Source organism: Cloeon dipterum, chromosome 3 (genome assembly GCF_949628265.1).
Source record: "Cloeon dipterum chromosome 3, ieCloDipt1.1, whole genome shotgun sequence".
Lineage (NCBI taxonomy): Eukaryota > Metazoa > Arthropoda > Insecta > Ephemeroptera > Baetidae > Cloeon > Cloeon dipterum.
The window spans coordinates 18,482,299-18,506,546 of record NC_088788.1 but is presented as its reverse complement, the minus strand read 5'-3'; the positions used below and the strand labels follow the sequence as shown (position 1 = coordinate 18,506,546).

Sequence of the window (24,248 nt, the reverse complement as noted above, 5' to 3'; positions counted from 1 at the left end):
CGAAAATGGCTAAATTGACAAGCCACCAAAGGCAAAAATTAGCAGCATGCGGGGGTGGCGATTCTGGCGAAACAATAATTATTACATTTATCACCGCGCCCACCTGGGCAGGTTTGAATTTGCACCCTTTTCGTTCGGCAGAGGGAGAGAGCGAAATAATTGGCACTGTTTGATCAACACGCACGCGGCACGCACGACAAAGGAGCGGAATCAATTTGTGTAGCGCGACAAGGATATCGCGCGGCGGATGATGCGCCATTACGCGCCGCGCGGCCGGTCATATTTATAGAAATTTTTGTGCCGTCGTCGCACCGCCGCCGCCACCACCGCCCGAGCTGCTGCTGCTGCTGCTGTTGTCTACAGTAATAGTTGCTTTTGCTTTTTATTCCGAGATGATGGAACAGCACTTTGAGGTGAAGGGGAGGCGGAGGGGCAGCTGACGTGGAGAGCAGGCGAGCGAGCGAGCACAGCCAGAGAGCGAGCGAGAGAGAGAGAGAGAAATATATGTATTTTTTGTATTATTTGGAAGGAGGCAGAGCGCGAGAGAGTTGCCATGGCGATATTCCTTTTTTATTCTCTTTCCTCTTCTCCTCTTTCTGCCGCTGCTGCCGCTGCCGCGATGTCTAAAACTCTACTTGATGCTCACCCATATTATCGTCGTTCGCAGCGGCGGCGGCAGCGGTGGCGAGCCGAGCCGAGGAGCTGCAGCCATCCAGATTCGCTGCCGCCGCCGCCGCCAAATTACAAAGTTTGCAGGCCGTCAGCCTGCCAGCCCGCGTGCTGCAATTACACAAGCCGATGGATGGATGGATGGATGAATGAATGGCATTCCGAAAAGCCTTTCTTTCTTTCTTTTCTTACCTCCTTTCAATCCTCATTGTGGGCCAATGAAATTGATGTTGTGCAATCCCGAGAATAAACAGCGGCGTGTGTTCCGAGATCAGAAGAACACTAGACCGCGGCTTTTCTCTAAGCCAGCGAATTCCTGCCTTCATTGATGGATTTGCCATGCTCTTTCTTTCTTTCTTTCTTTCTTTCTCTCTTTCTTCCTAATTCACTGGCTCAACGATTCTTGTGTGCAATGTAACAAGAAGGCTCGCACTTATCTGCTACATTGGCAAAAATCAATCTGGCGAAACTCAAACGGGAAATCCCTGCGCGTGGCAGCCGGGTTTCCCGCTCAACTTTCTTTCTCTCTTTCTTTCCGCGCCGCAGCCACCACATTGTTGATCTTTCAACTATGAGAGCGCAGAGTCAATGGAGCTACTCGAGCCGACTGTGCGTGCGTATATGTACAGTACACGTGCGCATATGTACATCATGTACTCAAAGGGGGAAGCGGAGCGTAAGAAGTTTGCGAAAAGCAGCGGCGGCGGCGTTTTCGCGGCGCCGGGCCCATTCACCATCGAGAACACTCAGCAGCGCGGTGCGCTTGGGTCCAAGGACCCAGAAACGGCGGTTTCGCTCTCGCAAATGCCGGGCAGGCCGCGTGACGTCACACTACGGTGAACTTCCACCCACCCAAGGTCAATGTCGGCCTGCAGAATGTGGGTCAAAGTCAATGACCTATCTCCCGGGTGCGATACTAAACGCCCGCCCGCCCGACGCGCACTCCCCCCGGTGATAGTGGCGCGGTCGGTGCGCGGTAATTGCCAATTTAATCGCGCCCGCCCGGCCTCTCAAGAGGCTCCCCGTGCAAATTTGCGTCGATTCGGACAAACGCCCGACCGGCTGGCCGGCCGACCGCAATCTCATCACACGCGGCTCCGACACCCGTCAGCAGGGTTGGCGGCATTCGTTAGTAATATCCAGAACTGATAATTTCAATTGGCTGCTCACACGTATTTCTTAAATTAATATTTACTTCAAAAGGAAAGGAATAAAGCAAATAGAGTCCACCAGAACCAGGACAGAGCCAGTTGTCAGTCAATTGGTGTGTTTTTAAAGTTAGAAAAAATTGAGCAGTAAATTTTCACTCTTTAATATCGTTTTAATTTAATTCAGTTTAACATGTGATAAATTTTCAAAATTAGCAAATCTTATTAAGGAGAAATTGGACATTTGTATAGTATTAACGAGCAACCCGTTGAAACTCATAAATATAATAGAGGCAACGTTTGTATACAAGCCACTAATTCATAATAGAGGATGTGATTTAAGACTTGTGAATTTTTATGAAGGTGAAGTACTGCTGATCTGATGCCTGCGGAACCGAAAAAAGCAAGCAGTACAATACGGACACTTGTGATTTTTTTAACAAATTTCATGAATAGTCCTATCCTCATTAAGATCAGGGCACAGAATGATAGCCATTTTGTATAATTAATAAGTTTAAAAAGAAAAAAATATTTGTCGATACAACTGACGATATGACTGGCAAAAATTCTCTTTCGAAAACTTCTTTTTAACTTATTATCGCACTTTAGATAATGATTGTTTTAGTTAGAGTAAATTTTAGTGAAAACTCCTAACAAGGTTATAAAATCCTCAAAATTTTATAAGCATGTCTGTCAAGGCTCCCAATTTTTTTTATGATAAGCAGAGGTGAGACAGAGCTTTGGCTTTGCTTTACAGGTACCTTAAAATGCTGTTCAGCAATATTAACTAACGGAATTTATCTCATTCGCCCCCATTTTTGGAAGAGGCATGACGGTAATAAAGAAACGCGTGGCAGTTGATTTTGCAATCGGCCGTTCGCATCGCAGCTGCACCCGAGTGCAATTACGTATTATCCATGGCGACACTTGATCTGTCGGTGCTGCTTGCCGTGTCATCGCTTGCCGGTGCACTTTATTATTTATTTTGCACCACACCTCGTTGTGCAACGTCAGCCGGCTGCACTGCACACGGTGGCAGTGGGTGAATCTATAGCTGCATGCAGGCCACGGGTGTTCGCCGCGCGCGTTTCGCAATCGCAACCCCCAGGCCTTGTATAATGGAATCAAAGCTCTCTCGGTGCGGTCGACGCGGCATATATCGGCTTAGTTGAAGACACGGCTTGCCCAACCGCCGGCGGACGGTGCATGCAATTGCGGGTTGAACCAGGCTTTCGGTGTCCACGGAATTCCAACTTTCGTTTTCCAGCCCTTAGCTCTAAATTACGCGTAATTTGCTGCGGAGCGTTTGCCAAGCTCCTTACGAGTTGTTTAGGTTCAAGAGCAGCGGCGAAGAATACGGGCGCGCTGCAACCATTTTAATTCCTAAACTTTATTATCATTCCGGTGGAGAGGAGACTGGCGTGAGAGAGAGGCTGGCTGCTCTCTTAGCTGAGCCCCTTTTGAAGATTTTCGTTACTTTCGCACCTCAGTCGTCGAGAGAAGTGCTAATTTAGCCATTTGCGCATTCCATCGGCGAGAGAGCGCCGTGCCGAGTGAGAATCGCCAATTTTGGCCGAGTGCCTCCGCCTGGGTGCTGCATTAAAACGCTCGCTCTCGGCAGCCTCAGCTCCGCGTCAAGGATGATAATACGTCCGGCGCGCATTATTCTTGAAACACAAACTGCGCCTGCATGATAAAATGCGTGTGAACAGCTTTGCTGTCCCGTTACATTTTTTGTAATAACAATACGCACGGCGGCGTCGGAGAGCCACCGCGATGCGCTTGCTGCCTTCGTAATCTGAAGCAAAATAAGCGGAAACAAAACCGCCGCTCGCATTAATAATAAAGAGAGAAAAAAACTACAGTAATGGTGAAAGAAAGAAACGCACTTATGGCGAGAATAAAGCAGCCGGTCCTCGGCATTTCCTGATAACTTATTAGCTCAGCCTGATTTCTCACAGCTCTCATAAAAAGCCGGCTGGACGCACACAGTGTAATTATTGAATCTGGAAAGAGGTCCACCGGTACGGATTACTGCGAAGCGGATTTGGCCATAATGTCGACGGCGGCGTTGAAAAGGTGTCTCGAGATGTGCGAGCGTGTGTTACGCCTCTCACATGCACTTTCACTTTGGGTTCAGCCGAAGCTGCAGCCTCTTACTTCATCCCATCAGCTGGAGGAACGATGACCTCTAATGTTAACTGTGGAACGAACTTTCTGCCGAACGTTAATGGCCTCTAATTTCCTTTTTTATTCTTGCCATTTGCCTTTTGGACTTTGGACTTTATTCATATCACTGGAAGTTATGAATGGATCGCTGATATGTTGGTTCTCAAGCCAACAGCTATTTTTACAGTATTATTGTAGTGTGGAGTGGAGCAACGTTTTCTCTTGGAAAACGTCTCTCGTAACCTTGTCGTGTAAATTATTCCTATTTAAAAGTTACCCGAAACTTCAGTGCTCTCCCAAGCACTCAAACTTTGGGTTAAGAGACTCTGGGTTATACAATTGATTTGAATCTCTGTTTGCTGCACTTTGACAGTTGAGTGTAAAAAGGCGGCCGCCAAGACTGCTGGCGAGCAGCAAAAAAGCAGCCCTTGAACGCTCACCGAACAACAACACAATTTGCATCAATTCGCGCGACGCTGTGCGCGCGGGCAAATGAATTCCGTTGTTATTCTACTCGGCCGAACGCGCGCGGGGAGTCGATCAATGCTGGCTGGCAATTCTGTCTCTCTCTCTCTCCGCCGCTGCCATACTACCATTATTACTTGTCGCCGTGTGTTCCTTTTCAGTTGGGAGTGCGCCTCCACTTTGAATTGGAAAAGTCGATAAACACGGTATAACGTTCAGCTGCTGCACAATGGGCGTCATAAGTAGATTGGAATGGAATTCTGCTCGCTCCTCTCTTTCTCTTTCACGCCGTTTGAATTTGACGCACCAAGGTTGCGCGACGCCAGAGTTGCTTCATTATTTTCGTTATGATTTTCGTTTTTTCCTGCTCGCCACCGCTGCCGCCGCCGTCGCCGCTGCCGCTGCTGAAACTTTTTCCTCTTGCATCTAGCACTCTCGCAGTCGGTCGGCCGCGGCCGCAGGAGGGGACGTGGGATGAAAATAATTTGATCCACAGCTGCATTATTACGTTATATGTATATGCTGGAGGCGCATCAACCGCGGTGATTTTGAATGCGCGTGTACACAAATCCGGCCGGCAGGATCCGCTTTCTTACAGCGTGTGCCTGCCGCGCATCTGGCAGCCACGTTATCAACCAGAGTCGCGTTTTCGCCTGCCAATTAGACGCAGCGGTGGCGACGACTATTTTTTTCTCGTCGGTAAGGCCTCGCTTATTTTGAATTTATTGCCGATAAATAAAGAGTAAATAATGCGTCAATATCAGTAACACTGTAAAGCTGCTTAGGGCTATCTCGCAACGAAATGTCTGCGGCTGCTGAAATCGAGTATTGTCATCAGCAAAGCTCCTCTGGGAAAATGCAGCCCGCTAGAATGCTCTACAAGGAGGCAGTAAAGTTGCAAATTTGTATTCAGGCTAAGTGTACTATGAATTCAAAGAAACGCTGTCACTCGGCCAAGCCTCGTTAATAGTTCAGCTTCAGAAAATGTGCATAGATTGGAAATTTATCAAGGATAACGAAAATATGATTTAACAATTTGCATTTTGACTTCACCGCGAGTTACCGATGAGTAGAGAAAATATTTTGGGGAAAACATGAAGTTTTATAAAATAAAACAAATATTATGGTGCAAGAGTAAATATTGGTTGATGATTGAGTCAAAATGTATTAAAGTTAGTCTGAAGTGGTGGATAAAAAAAGCAGCTAAACCTTATTCACTTTCTGAGGAAACTCTACTTGTGATTATAGTTAAAACTTGGACTGGTAGCATTTTTTACATCAGACAAACAAACAGAAAATTTGACAAGAAATCTCTTTTCGTTGATGGACTAAACAACTCCTCGCCAGAAGAACTGATCATCAAAGAGTTCGATGCTAAAAATTATGGGGAAGACGTTCAATGAGCAAGCTGATTTAAATTATTGACCATTGATTGTCCTGTAAAATGATATATGTTTGTTAAGTAAAAAGTCAAAAACGGAGAACACAAAAAATATGTACTCATCAATTAAAGAAAAGCACAGCTATCCTATATAGCTGTGAATCACATACGTCCCGGCTTAATCTGCTTTGTAATAATAAAACCCACATTTCTGCGCAACTAGAGCGACTTGTCAGTAACCCGAAGAAGCAGCCAACACGTGTTTCTTACCAAGTTTCGTCGAGTCAGCAAAACGTCCAAAAGTGCATCACTTTCCGAGTCTACGGCAGCGATAGCAAAACAAAGGCACAATTTATCCGCTTAGCCACTGCCGCGCGAATTGGACGCGCGCGGTGACATCAGCTCGAGAAATAGCCTGCTCGATAGGTATTTGAAAATGTCGCTGCGCTGCTCACACTCGAGTGCTCGGCTCTACATATTATTATCACGAGAATAAAAGTGGACGCATAAGCAGCGGCGGCACGTCATTCGCACTGCTGCCAGCCAGCGGAGCAGTTGCTTGAAAACCGACAAGACAGGCTACATTTTTTATCATAAGGGCGGCCTCTGCTGTTGCTGCTGCTGCTGGTGCTGGTCCGCATGTTATATCAAGGCCACTATTATGACTCGCAGTCCGTCTTATTAAAACGGCGCAGCGGCCTATTCAAACAGCACACACAAACACACTATACACGGCGCGCAGGATATTCTCAGAGCAATTGAGTCGCAGGGAGAGCCTACTGCACCGCATGCTAATGGAGAAGATGGATGCTTGTCGGAAAGTTGGCCGCGTGATGAGTTTATGCATTCAATTTTCGTCTGCTAATTGAATACAGACCTTTGGTACGAGCTCAGCACACATAAATTGACAGAGATGAACTGCAAGTCCATTGATAGCGTTTATTCATGAGTGTCGATAAAAATATTTCACAAGGCAACACCTAGAAGACAATTAGTTCTTGCAATTCTTAATTAAACTTTCAAACGCAATTGGCAAATTTTTAATGAAAATTCGGTTGTTAAACAGTGAAAAAATTCTCAGTCAGCGCTAGTCGGAAAGTGCTGCCGTGTGAGAAACGGATGCACGCAGAATCGGAGTGGTTCCGCAATGCGTGCCGCACCTGCGATCGGTCGCACGGGTGCAACCCCACGAAATAATTTGAAAAGTATCAAAGGCGCGGAGCAGGCAAACGAGAGTGCTGGATCGGTGCGGCCATCAGATAAGGCAATTTCTTTCACGGAGCCGGTCTCGTCGTGCTGAGATCTTCATTCGCATCCTCATGGCGAGTGCGTAGGCGTGCGAGAGGCGCAGCCGACACGCAGAGCCGACTTCAATTCAATGCAGCACACGGCAATAAAAGGCGAGAATACCTTGAAAGCTGCGCGCTGCAATTGAAGACCAAACAAAGAGCGCCGAAAGAACTTTGCATTTTATGCAAATCTGATTCGGTGATTACCTGCGGATTAAAGAGCTCCTTGACTTTTATTTCGTCGTAATCAGTTGTGTGCTTCTGTCTGTAGGCTTGGACATACGTCAATTCACATATTTGTATCTGTTTCGGAATGATCCCGGACTGTAATATATTATATAATATATGGTTCACTTTTAAAGAGAAAAACAGTGAATTGATGAGTCCACTGATGGCTTCATCAGTTGATAATTATTGAAGCTGCAGGACAAAAGACAATAGTCAAATTTGAACGAAAAACCAATACTTGGAAATTTGCCCGACTTGACTATTTTGTGTTTGATCTCGATTTCTCTCGTCGAGATATCAATCTTGTACCAAACATTATCATGTTTTTAAGGAGACAGACAGTGTTATCATATATAGTCCCATAAATGAAAAGCACGCACTGAGAGCCGATCTTACAATAAATTTACTCGACAACCAGATCTTTGGACCGTGGCATTAGCAGTTTCAATCTACTTAAGTCATAATTTCTTTTTCTTACACGAAAACTTCTGCTCATTTTTATCATCATCAAGGAGGGTTCTTGCCGGAATCGAATGAATTTCTGCCTGATCCCCGAGAGACTGCTTCATCAAAAAGGAATTTTATTGAGACTGAAGTTGCGGTGCGAGCGTTGTAGAAGGGTTTTCTGGCAAAATTCCGCCCGCACGCTAATCTCGAAGGCAGCTCGTTGGCCGGTGCGACGGATTGGCAGAGAGAGGACGGGCTGGCGGGCGAGGAGCACTCGGCGCTGCTGCTGCTGCGTTTGATATTATTTTATTATTATTTCTGGAGCTCGTCGGCTGGTTGGCTGGCCGGTTGGCTCGGCGCATTGGGTTCGCAACGCCCGCCGTCGCGCCGTGGAGCAAGCGAGCTGGCTGTTTTTTGCCCCCGTGTGTGTGCGAGTGTGTGGACGGACAGTCCGATTGTTACTCTATACATACACACGCACACTCACGGAAGAGTCGCCCTCTCGCTCGCTCGGCGGCTCGCTCTCGCACGGCGAAGAGTCATACGGGTGGCGGTTTGTTCAAATCGATCTGCACGTACGCTGGCTGTACTTTATGCGAGCCAAGAGCACAGCGGCACAGGCGGCTGCAACGCAGCCATGTTTGCCGAGCCACTCGGCTGCTCGCGCTGCCCTATTGAAAAAGCGATTCCGGTCATTATGCTGCTAAATAATTGATCAGCGCACACCAACTTTTCGTTCGTTCTCTGCTGCTGGCGCGCAACGGCGGCGGCCGCCGCGGCACCTCACCCCTCTTTTCTCTTTTTCGCCGCCTCCGCTCTCTCTCTCTCTCTCTCTCTCGCTCGCTCTGCGCCCGCGAGCTGCCTGCCTGGCTGCCTGGTGCACCGACCGACTCGCTCGCCAGGCAGATTAGGCTGACGTGTAGGCTCCATTATCAGATTAATGCCCGCACGTCGTTTGTCAGCGGGCCCAGCTCGTCCTCCTCGTGTTTGTGTTTGCGCGCCGGCCAAAAATTGCCGCTGCCGCTGCTGAGCAGCATCCATCTCGCGCGGAGCTGACGCACAACTTTTCGACTTTTGATTCTGATTAAAATATTTAAGCCCAGCTTTCTCCGCGAGCCAAGGGCACGCCGCGAAAACGGACCACTGACTTCGATTTTCTGCGCCGACTATGCAAAATTTTGTCTGTGAGTAAATTAACATGATGGTTGGTAACACCTGTAGTTGAATAAAATCTGACTAATTATTTCAATTTGGTACATTGTAAAGTAAAATGCCCCGAAAATGGTACTGAATAAACGTTATTCCCTATACCTCCAACCGAGCACGAGTTAAAATTTGTCCTCTGTGCCAAAATCCGAGAAAGTCAGCTCCTTTTCTTATGCACGCCAGGCACAAGGGCGAGCGTCGCGTCGTCTTTTGGATGTGCAAGGCAGGCTGCGTTGGCCAGCTCGATTTTGCTAGCTTCAAAAGCGGCTTTAGCAGCTTCAACACACCGCGTCGAGATCAAAATCAAGCGATAAACTATTGACAAGCTGTTTAATATTTCGAGAAATTTGGTGAAATCTGAAATTTGAAATCTGACATTTATGTGGATTGTTTCGCAGAGATCAATTATCTTACAATGCAAAATGTTATTGATTGTTGTCGTTTGAAGATTTTTTAAAGATCACGCAGAAATACATTATATTGAGACTAATGCCAAAATTTTGTGGGAATTTTAAAACATCAAAACGTCACGATACCATGAATTTAATGCGATGTAGCTAACCTTTAAACATTTAACAGGGCAAACATGTATGCGATTATAGGTTGGTCTGTATATGCTCTGTGTATTCGGGTTGTATTAAAATAGAAGATTTGAGCACACTACCTGACATCATTCGCGCCATTTTTAATGGTGAGTAAATTTTATCTTGGCCAAAACACGTTGCGCGCGTATCCGTCCGCTCCGAAGCTTTTACAACAGCACATAGGCTTCATGTTGCTTTTTACGGACGTATATAAGCACTTTTCAATTTGCTCGCGCGTTTAGTGGTTCCGCGAATTTCGTGTTTTCATTCTTGATGCTTGGTGAACCGAGCTCAGTCGGTTTGGAAGCCTGATGATTTCAGGAATTCACCGTGAATCACTTGATAAGCTTATCAGCTCTTGCTCGGAGCCACAGCAAATGAATGCAATTGAGCAGAGGGCTCTGAAAAGGGCGACGAATGCGGTGAAGATTATGATAATTGCAAAAAATCTACTCTCGCTTAAGAGATGTTATTGATTAAAAAATATATGTATTGTGCAGCTTGACGACCAATCTGGAAAGTTTTGAACGCTGCTGTGCGCGATCGAGTGTCGGCCAACTTTTCTTAAGAGAAACATCAGACTCGTTAAAAGTTGAAATTTTTAATGCTGTCGGCGCGCGGATCAAAGCGTTGCCCGCCCCATGTACTCAAACATAAACGCCGGCTGCAGCGCTCGACAAACACTTCGCTCACACTTTCAGTTTGCACAATATAAATTAATTGAAACACGCCGCTGTGCGCATAATTGGCGGGGAAATAGCGCAAATTTTGCAGCTGCCGCGACCATTAGTTTTGCAAATAATCACCTGCTCGGCGGTGGTCAGCACCAGTTTATAGCTCGGGATCGAATTATCATGCTACCGAGCAGGGGATGGGGGATGGTTCAAGTGAGTGAATCAACTCTATGAAAGTGAATCGCGTGCGTTCATTCTATAGTTTCACTTTCATCTATTGATGAGATTCTGACCACGTGATGCACCAGTCGCCGAGATATTTTGGGACCAATGCATAATAATTAATTCACTCATCAGGCTCGAGTTAACACTTCACGAGATGATTTTTTAATACGGGCCTGCCTACAATTTTTGAGAAATATTTCTCGTTTCTTTAAGTATATCTGCGTATTTGTGACGCACTTGCCAAGATTGTAAAAGCAAAGAACGATATATAATATTTTTAACAGCCGTGCTTTCAGAAATGGCGTGAAACGATTTAATTGCACTCATCTTTTTGCCTCTTTAACGTCAGCCGACGACTCAATTAGGGTGTTCCGAGTGTCTTTCGTCCCATTCATTCCCCCTCCCCGCGTTCTCCACTCAATGCTGCGAGATCCTTTTGTAATTAGCCACACAGCAATCGACGTGACGTCACCCGGAGTGTGTGACCAAAGGATCAGTGCACGCTGGATCCAATTAATCAGACGCGACCGTGGATTTCCGCGTAGGAAAACGAACAGGGCCGTCTGCGCGTGTACGAAGTTGTCCGTCGGCTCGGCTGCGGTCTCGCGGCTAATAATGCGTTTGTAATTAGGGAGATTTTGGGGAGCTTTGCCGCGAATCTGGGGACAACTGTTGCTATCAAAATGCGCATATACGCACTCGACTCTGCTTGCGAGCGCGTGAAGTAGCGATGGGTTCATCACTTTATCGCGGCGCCAGCTGTGCAAACGTATTAATTACTCAAACACATAACGTAGATGCTTGTCTAATATTCAAAACAAGGCCTAATCTGCATCGCCGGGGCTGTTTGGCCCGATTGCTGCGCTCCGTGTCTTTTATCAGCGCATGAGGCTTCTGTCCTCGACACAAACATGCATACGATCCGTGTTTTATATGCATGCTTAGTGCGCGTAATTGCCGATGTAGCGGCAGATAACCCGTCGCAGTCTAATTTATTATTTTCGGCACGACGCTCTTTGAATTAATCCGCGCGTGGCGGGAAATCTTGTGCTGGACCAACTCTGTTTGAACTTTGCCAAGCAGACTTGTTGCTACTGGCTATGAAATTTTATCGCATGCTATCAGTGCTTCGAAGAAATGGTGCAAAATAAGTAGTACTCAATACGATCGTGTACTCTGATATAATCCTCTACTTAGAACATTCGAAAGGCCACTGTTCAGATTTGATTGATCCGGATTTATTCCTTGATGCCACGTTTTAACACAAAACTTTGATGGGCACTGATAAAATATACACATGTTGGAAATTTCAGAAAAAGTAAGCTCCAGATTTTGTGCTTTTGATGTGCTTGTCTAAAACGTGATTTATTTATTTTGATAAATGGAAATCTTCGCCGTTTTTGGATAGGTGGTATGATAAGATTAAAATCAGATATGTATGGCCTCTGATCTATCCTTTTTTCTGCATTTTTAAGAATAAAATAAACTAGAAGCATTATATCCTGACGATTCACGCAGGCCTGTCATCGTCTGGACAACAAAGTGTATCAGTAAGGCGAAATCCAACCTGTCAATCTTGATAAATTGCGTTGATAAGTGGTGAACCGTGTGAGGGTTGAGTTCGACAACTTTTTCAATCGCTTCATTTTCCGCTCGGGCTGTTCCTCTTAAAGTTCTTAACAACAAACACTCAGTCGACTCGTTGGTCCTAACCAGCACTTTTATGTGTTCCAGATTCACCCGTGACTCACAGGAATAATGAGGACCTCAGCGTGACTGCCTAGTAAGTTTGTTGTGAATTGGCAATAAAATCGGCACGATCTGTGCGGAATTCGCGATAAATGTGAGCGCCGCGGGCCACCTTGCGCACGCAGGCGGTGCAGTGTGGGGCAGCCACGCGCGGCCCTGTCGCGGCCGTCGCGGGGGCTGCTTTTTCCGTTCCGTTCCGACGGCAGAGAAAGAGACAGAGAGAGCCGGCCGGCTGGCTGGCTCTTTTATTTTGGCGAGGAGGACGCCAGTTGCTGGCTGGGTTAGTTGCTGCTTACTTGCTCTACGTGTATTGATTGCGAGCCCTCCCCCCACCGCCACGGCCCGCTGTTTCTCTTCTCCCGATGATTAATTGTCGCAGTACACAGCGCACCTAGAGTTTTGCTGCTTCGTTCGTTCGTTCGTTCGTTCGCTGGCTCGCCGCCGCCGCCGCAGCCGGGCCTCCACCGCCGCCGCCGCAGCCGGGCCTCCACCGCCGCCGCCGCCGCCGCTGGTCCGCGTCAGCTCCCCTACCCGGAACGCCTTAGAACTATGAAAGCTCATCAAAAATGTCGCGCGCGCCGCGGTGCATCCGTCGATACCTTCTAATCGGCACGCTGCACCCCTAATCCCCCGCCCGATTGCCAACCCTTTCTCTCCGGCCGCCGAGTGGCCTCCTTTCCTTGCTTTCGCAACTCCAAGGTGCTCGCTCGCTCTACTGGATGCCGAGGTGTGCTCAGGGATTTGCCTTTGCCCTTGCCCGGCACTCAAGCTGCTCTCTGTTTCGAGATCAATGCTACTTAACTCGCACGGGCTTGTGATTTGACGATGGAGATGATGCTTTTGATTAATCATTTAACGGCGGGTGGCTTTCAAACAAGCTTGCTACTACAATAATAATAAAAAAAAACTATTACAAGTGTTAGCTTTTAACTTCGTGACTAAATTTCTAACCGAAATAATGTTATTCCTTCGTACATGGTGTCAGTTCATTAAGAAATTGCTCTGAATGACAAAATTTAAGCAAATAAAATATTTGAAGTATTTTTAAGCCCGTTTGAGTCGTACAAACCACCTTCTTAATTTCGCTGTTTTCCATTCATGGGATTCAACTGTTTATAGGCTGCTGCTTGTTTTGATGCGACTGTTGCTGAAGCCCAACAATCAGGCCAAACTTTACAAAATGCTTACGTGCGTTGGTAATCTATTCGACTCGCAGTGCTACCTTTAGAACACCTCTCGTAGACATTTGAATGTTTTCATTAAAGCTATTTGAAATTCGTAAAGGTTGCTTCTGTCTGGATATAATAAATGTTTTTTAATCTCTTAGGAAAATTGTATGTTTGCCAGTGCTTAAGCGCATGGGAATAGTTTCCGTGAGTTGATTATTCAAAATAAAACTTGTTGATATCATAGGCTTTCCTTGTAGAAACAAATCCTACCTAACAAGCGGCGCTCGTGCTATCAAGGAGTTGAAACTTGATATCTTTAGTCCATCGTGTTGACTGATGCGTTAAACAAAGAGGTTTTTTATGTAATAAACTGTATTTTGACGCCTTGAAAAATCCACTTAAAATTATCCTGTCAGAATTGTAGCTCTTTATCTAGAACAAATTAAATTAAAATTGATTTTAAATAGATTTGAAAAATGAAGTTGCAGTTAAATGTTTCATCCAGTTGATTTTATAATTATATCCCAAGAGCCTCCGCACGGTGTTAGGTCAAGAGCAACTCTGCCACAGGTTCCCATACCTGCTCTAATTGTAAGCTATATTAGGGAGCGTGCAAGTTGTCCGAAAAGAATTTGTCCGAAACGCTTCAGACGGAAGTTGTTGGAGAGAAAAATTTTCGAAATGTCAAACGCTAATTCATCACATTTTGCTACCTAAATTCCAGTACTCTATCGTTCAAAATGAACGGAAGTGTCGATCATGCCTTACTCATACTAAATATCTGATTTTGAGTAAAAGCGTTTGAAGTCAAATTCGAAGTCCCCAAAAATTCCCTCTTCTTGGCAAACTCAATTACTGATATAAATCCTTCTTTGATAGCCCGGACAGGTAGTAGTGCAATAATTGCCATGAGCATGGAGACGCGACGCACTTGTTGTTTTCTCTCTCTTCCTCATACCGTTTCTTCAGAACACTTGTTTGAACTGTTTCAATAAGTACATTGAAAAATTCAATAGGATAATTTAAACTTAAAAAAAACGTAAATGTGTAGCGAATATACCTGTGAAAAGTGGAAAAAAGCAATTCGGCTTCAGGAAAGCATTTCTTCATAGCCCATACCGTAAACCTGTCTCAACCTGCCCCTACTTATATTTTCTCCTCTTGCAGTGACTACGAACGTCTATTCGCATCTTTACTAACATTACTAACGAACATTCTAATTTCGGAGTAATTACATTTGGGATAAATTCATTTCGGACATCATTCGTTTCGGACAATTTCCAACCATTCGGACAACTTGCAACACTCCGTACAATAATGTGCATTTTCGCTGCGGACAAGAGTAATAATTGCAGGCCGGGTAGCTGCTCGCACACTTCGCGCACAAAAGCCAGGATGCGAGCAATAATAAAATTGGCCGCCGCCGTTTCGCAAGCACTTTCCTCCCCTTTCAGGCAAATTGCGTATTGGCCCTAAACGTCGTTTTTGTGCAGCACATATGCGTTTGTCATCCATGCTGTGCGTTTTCAGCGGAATTTCCACGCGCAACTCGCCCGCCCATAATCGCCAAAACGAGCAAACGAGAGATGCACGAGGGGGTGGGCGGGGGTGGCTGCTTGCCGCTGCCGGCTGGGAATTTATATGCGCGTGCAGCGCAGGGTTCTGTCTGTGTGACTCGAGGGCAAATCCGCTTTCACTCGTGGGGTGAGTCAGGCAAAGAAAGGGTTTAAGTTGCGCTCAATTCACATCAAAAGCTTATCACCCAAGCAAGCAATGAGCTCTGCGAATCAGCCACCCTGCCCTACCCACCCTCCCTCCCAAGGGCACATTCGCAGCCACCAGTTGTGCTGCTGCTGCAGCAGCTCTTCATTAGGGCAGCGTGCGCTGGGCGCCCCGATCCGCGCAGATTGGCTTGCAGCGACAATAAAACAGTAATTACACGGCCTGCAAAGCAAACGACCGCCCAACTAGACCGCCGACGGTGCGATTGATTCGCCGTTTAAGATCTCGATGTATCGGCGGCTGGCTATACAAAATGTGGCCTATTGTTTTTCCTCTCATTGACGCTCTTCTCGGCGAGGTTGTTTGTTTCTTTCTATCGGTTTATGTTTGCTCTTTTCAAGTGTGGAATATTAAAGTATCGCGTCGAATGTGGGAAATTGTTTCGTAAACTGTCAAAAAATTATTTATGTTAACAACATAAATGGGGTTTTTATTGATGGTTTTTTACCTGTAAATTTGAACCAATTTCTTGCTCAAGAAATAATTCATCGAACTTTTTCTTTTAAGTAATACCATGCAAGTTATATTGGCTAACATTATTTGAAAAAAATCTCCTTTCGCCACAGTCCCCACCAAATTAAATTACCCCTCTTAAATTGTGTACTACTCTTCCAAACTCATAAATCCTGCTGACATTTTATTTCTTTACAACTTTACAAATTCCTGTCTGCTTCAACTAAAAAAGACAGTTATTACCAATTAACTGCATTTTAAAAAAATTATGGCGTTTTTCAACCCTGTAGAACAAAAGCTTGACCTTAAGAAAGATAATTCGATGACTGAGAAAAACTGCTTCAAATGTTGCAATTTGTTTGCATATTTTTATGAAAGAGCAAAATTGATTTTCAATAAAAATTTACATAAGCAGCGCGTGTTTTGGCGCAATCACCCAAAAAGAAATTAGAGCTCGTGTCACGGTTTATATCATGCAATTTGTATCTGAACTGTTGATTCCACGCCGATAAGAGCGCGCACCACTTTTCCGGTGGACAGAAATGCGTTCTCCTATCAGCCACGTGCGTTTAGGTTTGTTCGCAGCAATCAATTCGACCAAAATACTCATTCAATTAAGCGAACGATGCCAGCCCGAAACGCTAAACAAACAAAGAGGAACTGGTGCAAAGAATGAATTATTCATCTTTCCGCCGATGCGTATGTACACTACACACGAGCACACTTTTCTTACTTCCTCCTCGCGCACCCACGCAGCCACTCGAAAGAGGAAACGCTGAGCGAGAAAAAGTTGAAAGTAACGGTAATGGGCCTTTTCGGTTTGAACAAAGAGCAGCAATAATCTGGCGGCCTTGTTTGCGTTTGACACCTCTTAAGGTGCACACCCGATAACGAGCTTTGATTGTTTAATTAGCGGAGAGGGATGAATCCGAAATCGGCGGCAACTCGCTAAGGCCGGCACACGGAAACCTGATAGCATCGATCACACACGCCCGCTAGCACAGAAAAACCGGATCCGGGGCGCGCACTCGGCGGCGGCTCGCTCCTCGGTGCGCTGCGTTCACAGAAATGGAATCTTGCTGGCTGGCTCGCTCGCTTGCTCGTCCTTTTTATATATGACTGGAGGCGGCTGCTTTTAATGATTCCGCGGGGGCTGCTCAGTTGCAGGCTGCCGCTCGCTTAATTTTTGATCCCCTAGCCCGTCCCTCCACGCCCATTTTGCAGCGCAATCAATCACCACCGCACTCTTGTCTCGATTCACGTATTATTATTGTTTTTTTTTTCATTTCACGATACGCGGCGTATTTGTATCTGATCGACTCGGCGTGTAGCCGGGACTTGTTTGTTCCCACGCCACTCGTCGGCCGTCGGTGCATTTTGTCGCGCGTACGTATCTCGCTTGTAAATGCTAATTCCGTTGCACAACACCCGATTCCGCGCAACCGATTGCCAGACTGTCTTTTTGTGTGTGGGTATGTTTGACTGCTTGCGCTCATGTCGCGGTGCATTTTCGTGTTGCAGAGAGCGGAGATATGGACAAGGACGGGGGCAAAGAGTCCAGAGGAGGGTCCTCCAAGGATCACCATTCATCCATTCCTCACATGCCCCCAGGGGCTACCCCTAATCTTCTTGACAGCCTGTTCGGTAAGTTTTCTCTTCCTACTCGTAAATCAACTCGATGAGTCTGCGATTAAAATAAGTAAATAATTTTTTTACTAAATGACGGTAAAAATCGACTTTCGAGACAGGTTTATTTTTATATTTAAATGTTCTAACAATATTTTAAAATCTTGTAAGCAATTAATATAGAATTTAAACACCATCCTGTAATTCCTCAGGTGTAATCGATCTCATGTTAGGGATAATGTTTCACTAAAGACGAAACATCTCAAACGAGGAAAGAGTCCGTCTCGGATGTTGAATATTGCGATACTGCTTTACTTCAGTTTTCAATACGAGCCAGAAAAGCAAATATTCTACAAGGTTTAATGTAACTGAAAAAATAAGATGACTCATATTTGCTAATTTAAAAAAAAAACATCTTCATTTCATGGACGATACATTATTTTTTATTATTATCAATATTGACAACAATATTATCTTTGAAAATATTTTGAATACAGAGGCGAAAAATGTTTTTAGGGCTTAACCTACTTTTTGCAGTTGGAATCGTGAATTTCTTTAATTTGAATGCATCGCCTAAACATTCGATTTATTCTGCTGTTTGTACTGAAGATTCGCTTTGACTGTTTCATAGCAAAAACAAAAACATTTATTTTCAAAGGCTCTAGAGGTTTTGAAATAAACTGATAATATATTATCTTTTTCACATCCGATAACTGGGGGGTCTATTCCGTGTGATAAAAATATAATTGAATTTTCCTTAGTTAAGCTCATAAAAGTAAGAAATTATTAATCCAATCGTGATATGTTTACATTTCAACGAACAAGAAATTAATTTGATTTTTATTTTTGATTTAACTTCGTTTAGTTAAGTTTAGATTCGAGCTTTTATTTTTTGTAGTCAATATTTACATGGGCGTCTTTTACATATTAATGAGTTAAATATAATAAAAAATATTATATGAAAGGAATGAAGTTTAATGGGCAATATTCACAATCAGAGTGCACGTTGGAAATCATTTTCACATAATATTCCTTGCATTTTTCTAAGAATTCTTTGGTGATCATTTATTATTATTGTTGTTGTTTATTCTCATATTTTGTAAAATACATACATTATAGTGCACATAGTCCAAAAAATTATAAAGGCAACACTCCTGTCAAAAAACTTACAACAACCCTGTCCAGGAGGACAGAGCCGGCAAGATATTTTTCAGTTCTTCTGGTAAAGAGTTGTAAGTTGGAATCAATCACTAACAAGAGATTTATAGCCAGATTTTATCTTTGTTCAGTTGGTAGGACCAGGCTGGTCTCCTAGTTCCATAACTATGAACATTTTTCAAAATTCTAGTATCCTTGAAAAGATAGTAAGGAACCTCATCGTTTATTTTTTTATTTTTTTTTAACCAATACTCTCTTCTACACTTTGTTGAGTAATGTAGAGTGCAGAAAGTTTAAATCGAGTATAAAATTTGCGTCTGTTCGAATGCACGCGCGCAGAAGGGTGCAAATTTCGCCCGGGACAAAGCATGGCCGGGTGTTGAAAGTCGAGCAAGCCAAGCCAAACGTACACCACTCACTGGCACTGGCGCAGCACAAATAAAACACACAGGAGTGAAGCAGACGTGAATGCACCCGCTCGACTCGATTCTAAAGCAATGCTCTCGTTTCGAAAGAGTTTTAACGAGTATTATGTACGTACATCCGCGTTGCTGGAAGAAAAAAAGGAATAAAGGAAGAGAAGAAGCCCCCTTTCGAAACGCGGCATTTAATTATACAACCGAGCGTACATCCACCCACCCACCCACCCACCACCCCTGTCGCAATCGGGAAAAGCAGCCAAGCCAGGCTCGCCAGCCAGCGAATTTCAAAGCGGCGTGCAATATTTAAAAATGGAGGGTGGATTGCGTGAGTGTGATATGATTAATCTGCATCAGCGGTGGCGGCGTCTGCGAGGGTGGGTGGGTGGTCGGTCGGTCGGTCGGGCGGGCAGGGTGGCCGGGGGAGTGAGTTCTTTCCTCCAGCAGCACAGATATCGGCGCTGCTCGACGGTGGAGCGAGAGGGAAAGAGAGAAAACTGCCGCCGCCGCTGCTTTTTACCCCGTTTGCTGTGTACGAAACAGACAGAGAGGCATAAGAAGGGGTGCAAGCAGGCGAGCAGCAGTTTTAGTCTCTCTCTCGCGCGCTGTGTGTGTGTATAGTTGTTCTAAGAAATACAAAATCCATTTCACGGTGGTGCGAGGTGGGGGACTTTAAGCTGAGTGGATGTTGTGTGTATTGATTTTCGCGGCGTTCTGCCTTTGCCTATCGTCGTCGTGAGCTCTCCACCGGCACATCATCCGCCAATAATAAATTAATTATTACCAATGCGCGCCGCCGTATCAGTCTCGCAACGCACGCGCCTCCTGCGCCTTTAATTAGAGCCGCTTGCTGCCGAGCCACCCGAATTAATGGTCTCGCTTATTGGAAATGACGATTTGTGCTCGACAGCTGCTGATTTATCATTGGAAATCTGAAAAATGTCCGTCCCTCAGTCCTGACACTCCGAGGCTTGCGGAAGCCAAGCTGGCATCAAAATTGTTCAATTGATTTTGGCCGAGGAGCGGTTTTTTCATATTTTAAATTGGCTCTTGGCTCAACATGTACATTTACATTAGTCAAATGATATTATTAGGCTCTCCGCGTGATTAGTGCAGACGATGACAGAAATTGATTTTTTATTATGTGTAAAATTAGATGAAGACTGGGATAGGCCTTTTTATTATCCTATTTAACACCTTTAAATGCTTGATACTAGTCTAGCCTTTATTCCATAAATAAATACCCTTACGGGTAAAATTAATCTATTTCTCCTTCTAGAAATTTAAAATGTTAATTTAAATTCCGATAATCCGGCCAAAGAGATTTCACCCTGGGCAAAGAGCTATGGAAACCGTCACCCGGGTAACTCATTTTAGCAGGTCAACTCCACCCTTTCGCACTAATTTGCTTGAGTCTCGTCACTCACAAAATCGCCCACGCACACGTGCGCAAACAAATTCGCAACTTGAATTGATCCTCCGTGATGCCATCTCGCACGGTGGGCGGGCGGGAGGCGAAAGGAGGCCAGCAGTGGCGCATTATGCAGTTGTGGTGCATCCTCGAGGAGCAGATGAGCGCGCTCTGCTCGCACTCGCACACGTATGTACCATAGAGTGCACTGCAGGGGAGAGGCGCGCGCGCTTGCAATTTACTCCCCCGCGGCGCCGTGTACGGTAGCGGCGGAAAATGTGCTTCCGTGGGGGTCACCGGGTCACACATACTCACGAGAGAGCAGTCGATCTCGCCTGACCCCGTGAACTAGCGCCAACTTGGACTATCAACATTCCACTAATTGCTAATGCGCCTCTCGGTGGTCACTCTCACTCTCGGCAATTATCACTTCTGGCGCGGCAAGGCTTCAATGCCGAGCCTCGAGTAGTGCATGCAGCCAGCGGTGCTGTTTATTCGAGCACATTGTTTATTTTTGTAAGACGGTTTGAACGACCCTTAATGCCAGAGAGAGCTCTGGCATGTACATATAATTATGCAATTCAGTCTGGGCGCTTAATTACCTCTTGTTGGTATTTTCACTTGTTTCAGCCCAATCTCTTTTTAACGCGGCCCAACCGGGAGGCTTTGGCAACCACTTTCCAGGATCCTACAGCATGCTCGGAAGACCACCTCCGTCAGCTCAGAACTCTGCCTACGGAATCCCGCCCAGCTCTTCTGCAGGGCCCTACGGGGGACTGGGAACCCTGAGTGCGGCCGCCAATCAGGCAGCCTCTTTGGGAATCAATTCAGCCAGTAAGTGTTCGCCCTCTCTCTATCACTTGATCCACTTCATTAGGAAATCATTGTCCAGGCGCGTGGTGGAACATGGCCTCGCAGATTGCAGCCCAGGACTACCTCGCCAGACTGTCCGGTAGTCTCCCGTTCGGCGGTCTGACCGGCGAAAGCCTGGTCCCGGGTTTTGATCTCCTTCAGGCCCAGCAAGCCTTAGGTATTTTTGCAGCCCGCGCTGCCTTCTTACTTAATACTAATCGTCCGTGTCTGCAGCTGCAGCAGCGGCCACTGCTCCGGTCAAGTCCTCCGGAAAACATTCCTCTAAGTCTGAACGAAGGAGCAACAGTCACGCGAATTCTTCGTCTAGCCACCACACTTCTACCGCATCGACAACTTCGAAAAGTAGTCCCTCAGTAACCACGTCCAGCTCGTTGCCAGCTGGAATTCCCGCTTCGTCAGCCAGTAGAGTCAGGTACATATAAAAAAATGAGACCGATAGCAAGGCAGTCTCGTAGCGTGTAGACCGAATTACCCTTTGAAACCAATCGATTACCTTTTTGATGAGTTCAGTGTCACCCAAAATTTAAAAACAAATACATCACATATTTGTACTTCACACGGGAGGGTCCTAAATTTGCTCTGTCTTTTGTTCAGTCCTGCCCCCTCTGAAGGAGCAGGGTAAGTTGGTAGAATGTAGATAGAGCATCCAAGTACAGCATAGTGCTTTAAATCAGTTATTTGCCAGTTTCATGTTTTATTGGACATGAACTGGCAATAATATTCACCTTTTGTCTAACTCAAGAGCCGTCTCTTTGATGTCACTGCTGAAATTGAGATTTTAGCTTTTTTAAGCTCAAAGTGGGATTGTGTTGGCTTGAGGGAGGAACTCTTTGGTCAAAATAATTTTAATTTCTAAAAGCGTCAAAGACCAGCTTAAATGGCCAATTTTTATTTCGGCAGTGGCAGCTACTATTGAATTACACAAAAGGGATTTCATTTATTTTTCCATGAACTTGCCTGCTTTGTGTTTAGTTTGCATCAAAATTGGTAATGGTCTGCACCATTCATTTATTTTTAGATAGAATCTGCCATGATATTGGCCCGCACTGGCCAAATATCAATGGCAATTTATGTTGTACTCCTGTTTCCATTGATTCGAACGGAGCCAAGAGCTATTTCTTTATCTAGTTATTAGCACAAATATTTAGTTGATTTAACCAGATTACTTTTAAAACATTTCTTGCTACGGGTCATTTTTCTGCATGTGTTGTTGATTTGTATTGGTTATGGTGGGCAGTGATCCGGCCAGTATTCTGGGTGGGGTGCGTCTGCCTCCCGACACTGAAATCATCAAATACACCTCATCCATCGTGGGTCCTAAAATCCCCGGCACAACCAACAGAGGCAGAAAGAAGACCATCTCGCTGGACCCACCCTCCGTCAGTGTGTTGCCCACAAACATGATGCACCCTTCAGCGTCGGGACCCACCTCGGCCAGCATGCTGATGACTGACCACCACCGGCGGGGCAGCAGAGGCTCTGGAGCCAAATCTCGACAAAACGTAATTATTCCCGTTCGAAATAGGCGTTGCTTGCTGACGACATTTTCGTTCTCGACTGAGCAGAAAGAGGCTGCGCGGCGGTCCGGCTCGCCAGTTGACAGGGTTGAGGTGATCAAGTTACCCGCATCTTCGCCGGCCACCACCAACGGTGGCTCGGGCATGTCCAACCTCGCCTCTCTGACCGTTCCCTCATACGGAGGCGGCAGCAGCGAACAGGGAGAAGATGCTCCACTCAATTTGTCCATGAAACCGGCGCATAGCACAGCGCTTCCCGCTTCTGAAAAGCAATGTGAGTTTTTTTCGAATGTATGATTGCGTAAAACGTTGAAATGTACCTTCTGTGCCTGTTCCCTCCCACTTGTGTGCGGTAGTTAGACGTTCTGAAAAAGGCATTAAACATGTTGACACTCTCAATTAATTAGCTCGTCGTAAACCAGGCCCTAGGCCCCGACGAGTGCCGCAGAACCCTTCAGGTCCATCAGCTCCATCTCCCAGTCCGTCTTTCGCCCAGCTGTTCGCCAGTATCGACGGACCCAGACCCACAAGCTCAGCCTACAGCTCTGCTAACTCTGGCAACGAAGACTCTGACTCTCAGACAAAGGTAGCTTCTGGTTATAATATATTAAAGAGGGCTTAATCAAACTCTCCTTTGTAGGACCGACCTCGAAACCTTGGCCGTGGAGTGTCCAAGCCCAAGAAAAACACTGTGGCGTCTCTGTTGGCCCAAAGCAGAGCTCTTGGCATCAAGCCCACCGTGGCGTCGCTCAACCACCACCAAGTGTCCCTGCTCAAGCCGCCCTCGCTGCAGTCCGATTGCAAAAAGATGGGTATCACGAGCGATGACGACAGCTCGTTGCCAGACGTGAGCAGCGATGAGAGCGACGACGTAAACGCCATGCTCGGCAGTGATTCTGACAGCGCCGACGAGGAGAGAGGCCGAGGCCGCAAGAGGGAGTCGACAGACCCTGAGGACGGACCTAGTAAGGACTATTGCATCTTACTGCCTGATTTTTCATTGTTGATTTATTTTGTTTAATTCGTCATTGTAACCTACTCCTAGCGCTTAGCAGCTATAAATTTCACACTTCTTCACAATTGTTTATTTATTCATTTTCAAAGTGTAGTCTAATAAAGTCATGTCATAGCTTAACTAATTTTTTTCTTACAGGCTCTGCCAAAAGGCATAGGAGTAGTGCGTCCATGGAAAGAGATCTCCGAATTCCCCTATCCCGTGGATGGAAGCGAGAAACCTTAATCTGTGGCCTAGGAAAATCTGGTTCCGTGAAGGGAGAGGTGTCTTATAATTCGCCGTGCGGGCAGAGGTTCAAAAACTGCACTGACATATTGAAAGTGAGTTAGAGTTGAGGATTTTTAAAACTGATAAACTGACTGTTTTTTGTAGTTCCTCGAAGCGCAAGGCATCACGGACTTAAACAAAGACAATTTCAACTTCAGTTCAAAACTGGTGCTGGGTGATTTCTTGCAGCCTTTGATGCAAGGCGCGAAAGCGCCTGAGGACTGTCTTAGACTTACTGAAGAGGAAGTAGTTATGAGGGTGGAGCAACTGCGAGTATACAAAGCTGCCACTGCCAGCAGCAAGCCTAAGCAAAGCAGGTGCGTG

At 45.7% G+C, this 24,248-nt stretch overlaps 1 protein-coding gene across 15 annotated transcripts in view; it reads left to right on the top strand.

Moving 5' to 3' along the window:
• Positions 1–24,248, top strand: part of LOC135940940 (bromodomain adjacent to zinc finger domain protein 2B-like) — a 40,816-nt gene that overhangs the window by 5,674 nt on the left and 10,894 nt on the right. For 10 of the 15 annotated variants that reach the window (XM_065486095.1, XM_065486084.1, XM_065486085.1 and 7 more), the window contains exons 2-13: positions 12,220–12,268; positions 17,160–17,282; positions 20,883–21,086; positions 21,145–21,282; positions 21,339–21,537; positions 21,720–21,743; positions 22,363–22,627; positions 22,691–22,916; positions 23,050–23,228; positions 23,283–23,607; positions 23,796–23,977; positions 24,030–24,241. In XM_065486095.1, coding sequence (XP_065342167.1) covers positions 17,171–17,282; positions 20,883–21,086; positions 21,145–21,282; positions 21,339–21,537; positions 21,720–21,743; positions 22,363–22,627; positions 22,691–22,916; positions 23,050–23,228; positions 23,283–23,607; positions 23,796–23,977; positions 24,030–24,241 — 2,066 coding nt within the window. In that variant the 5' untranslated portion in view covers positions 12,220–12,268; positions 17,160–17,170. Of the gene's footprint in view, positions 1–204; positions 215–12,218; positions 12,269–17,159; positions 17,283–20,882; positions 21,087–21,144; positions 21,283–21,338; positions 21,538–21,719; positions 21,744–22,362; positions 22,628–22,690; positions 22,917–23,049; positions 23,229–23,282; positions 23,608–23,795; positions 23,978–24,029; positions 24,242–24,248 lie in introns of those variants that run through there. The other 5 variants (XM_065486081.1, XM_065486086.1, XM_065486082.1 and 2 more) reach the window with 5 other exon arrangements.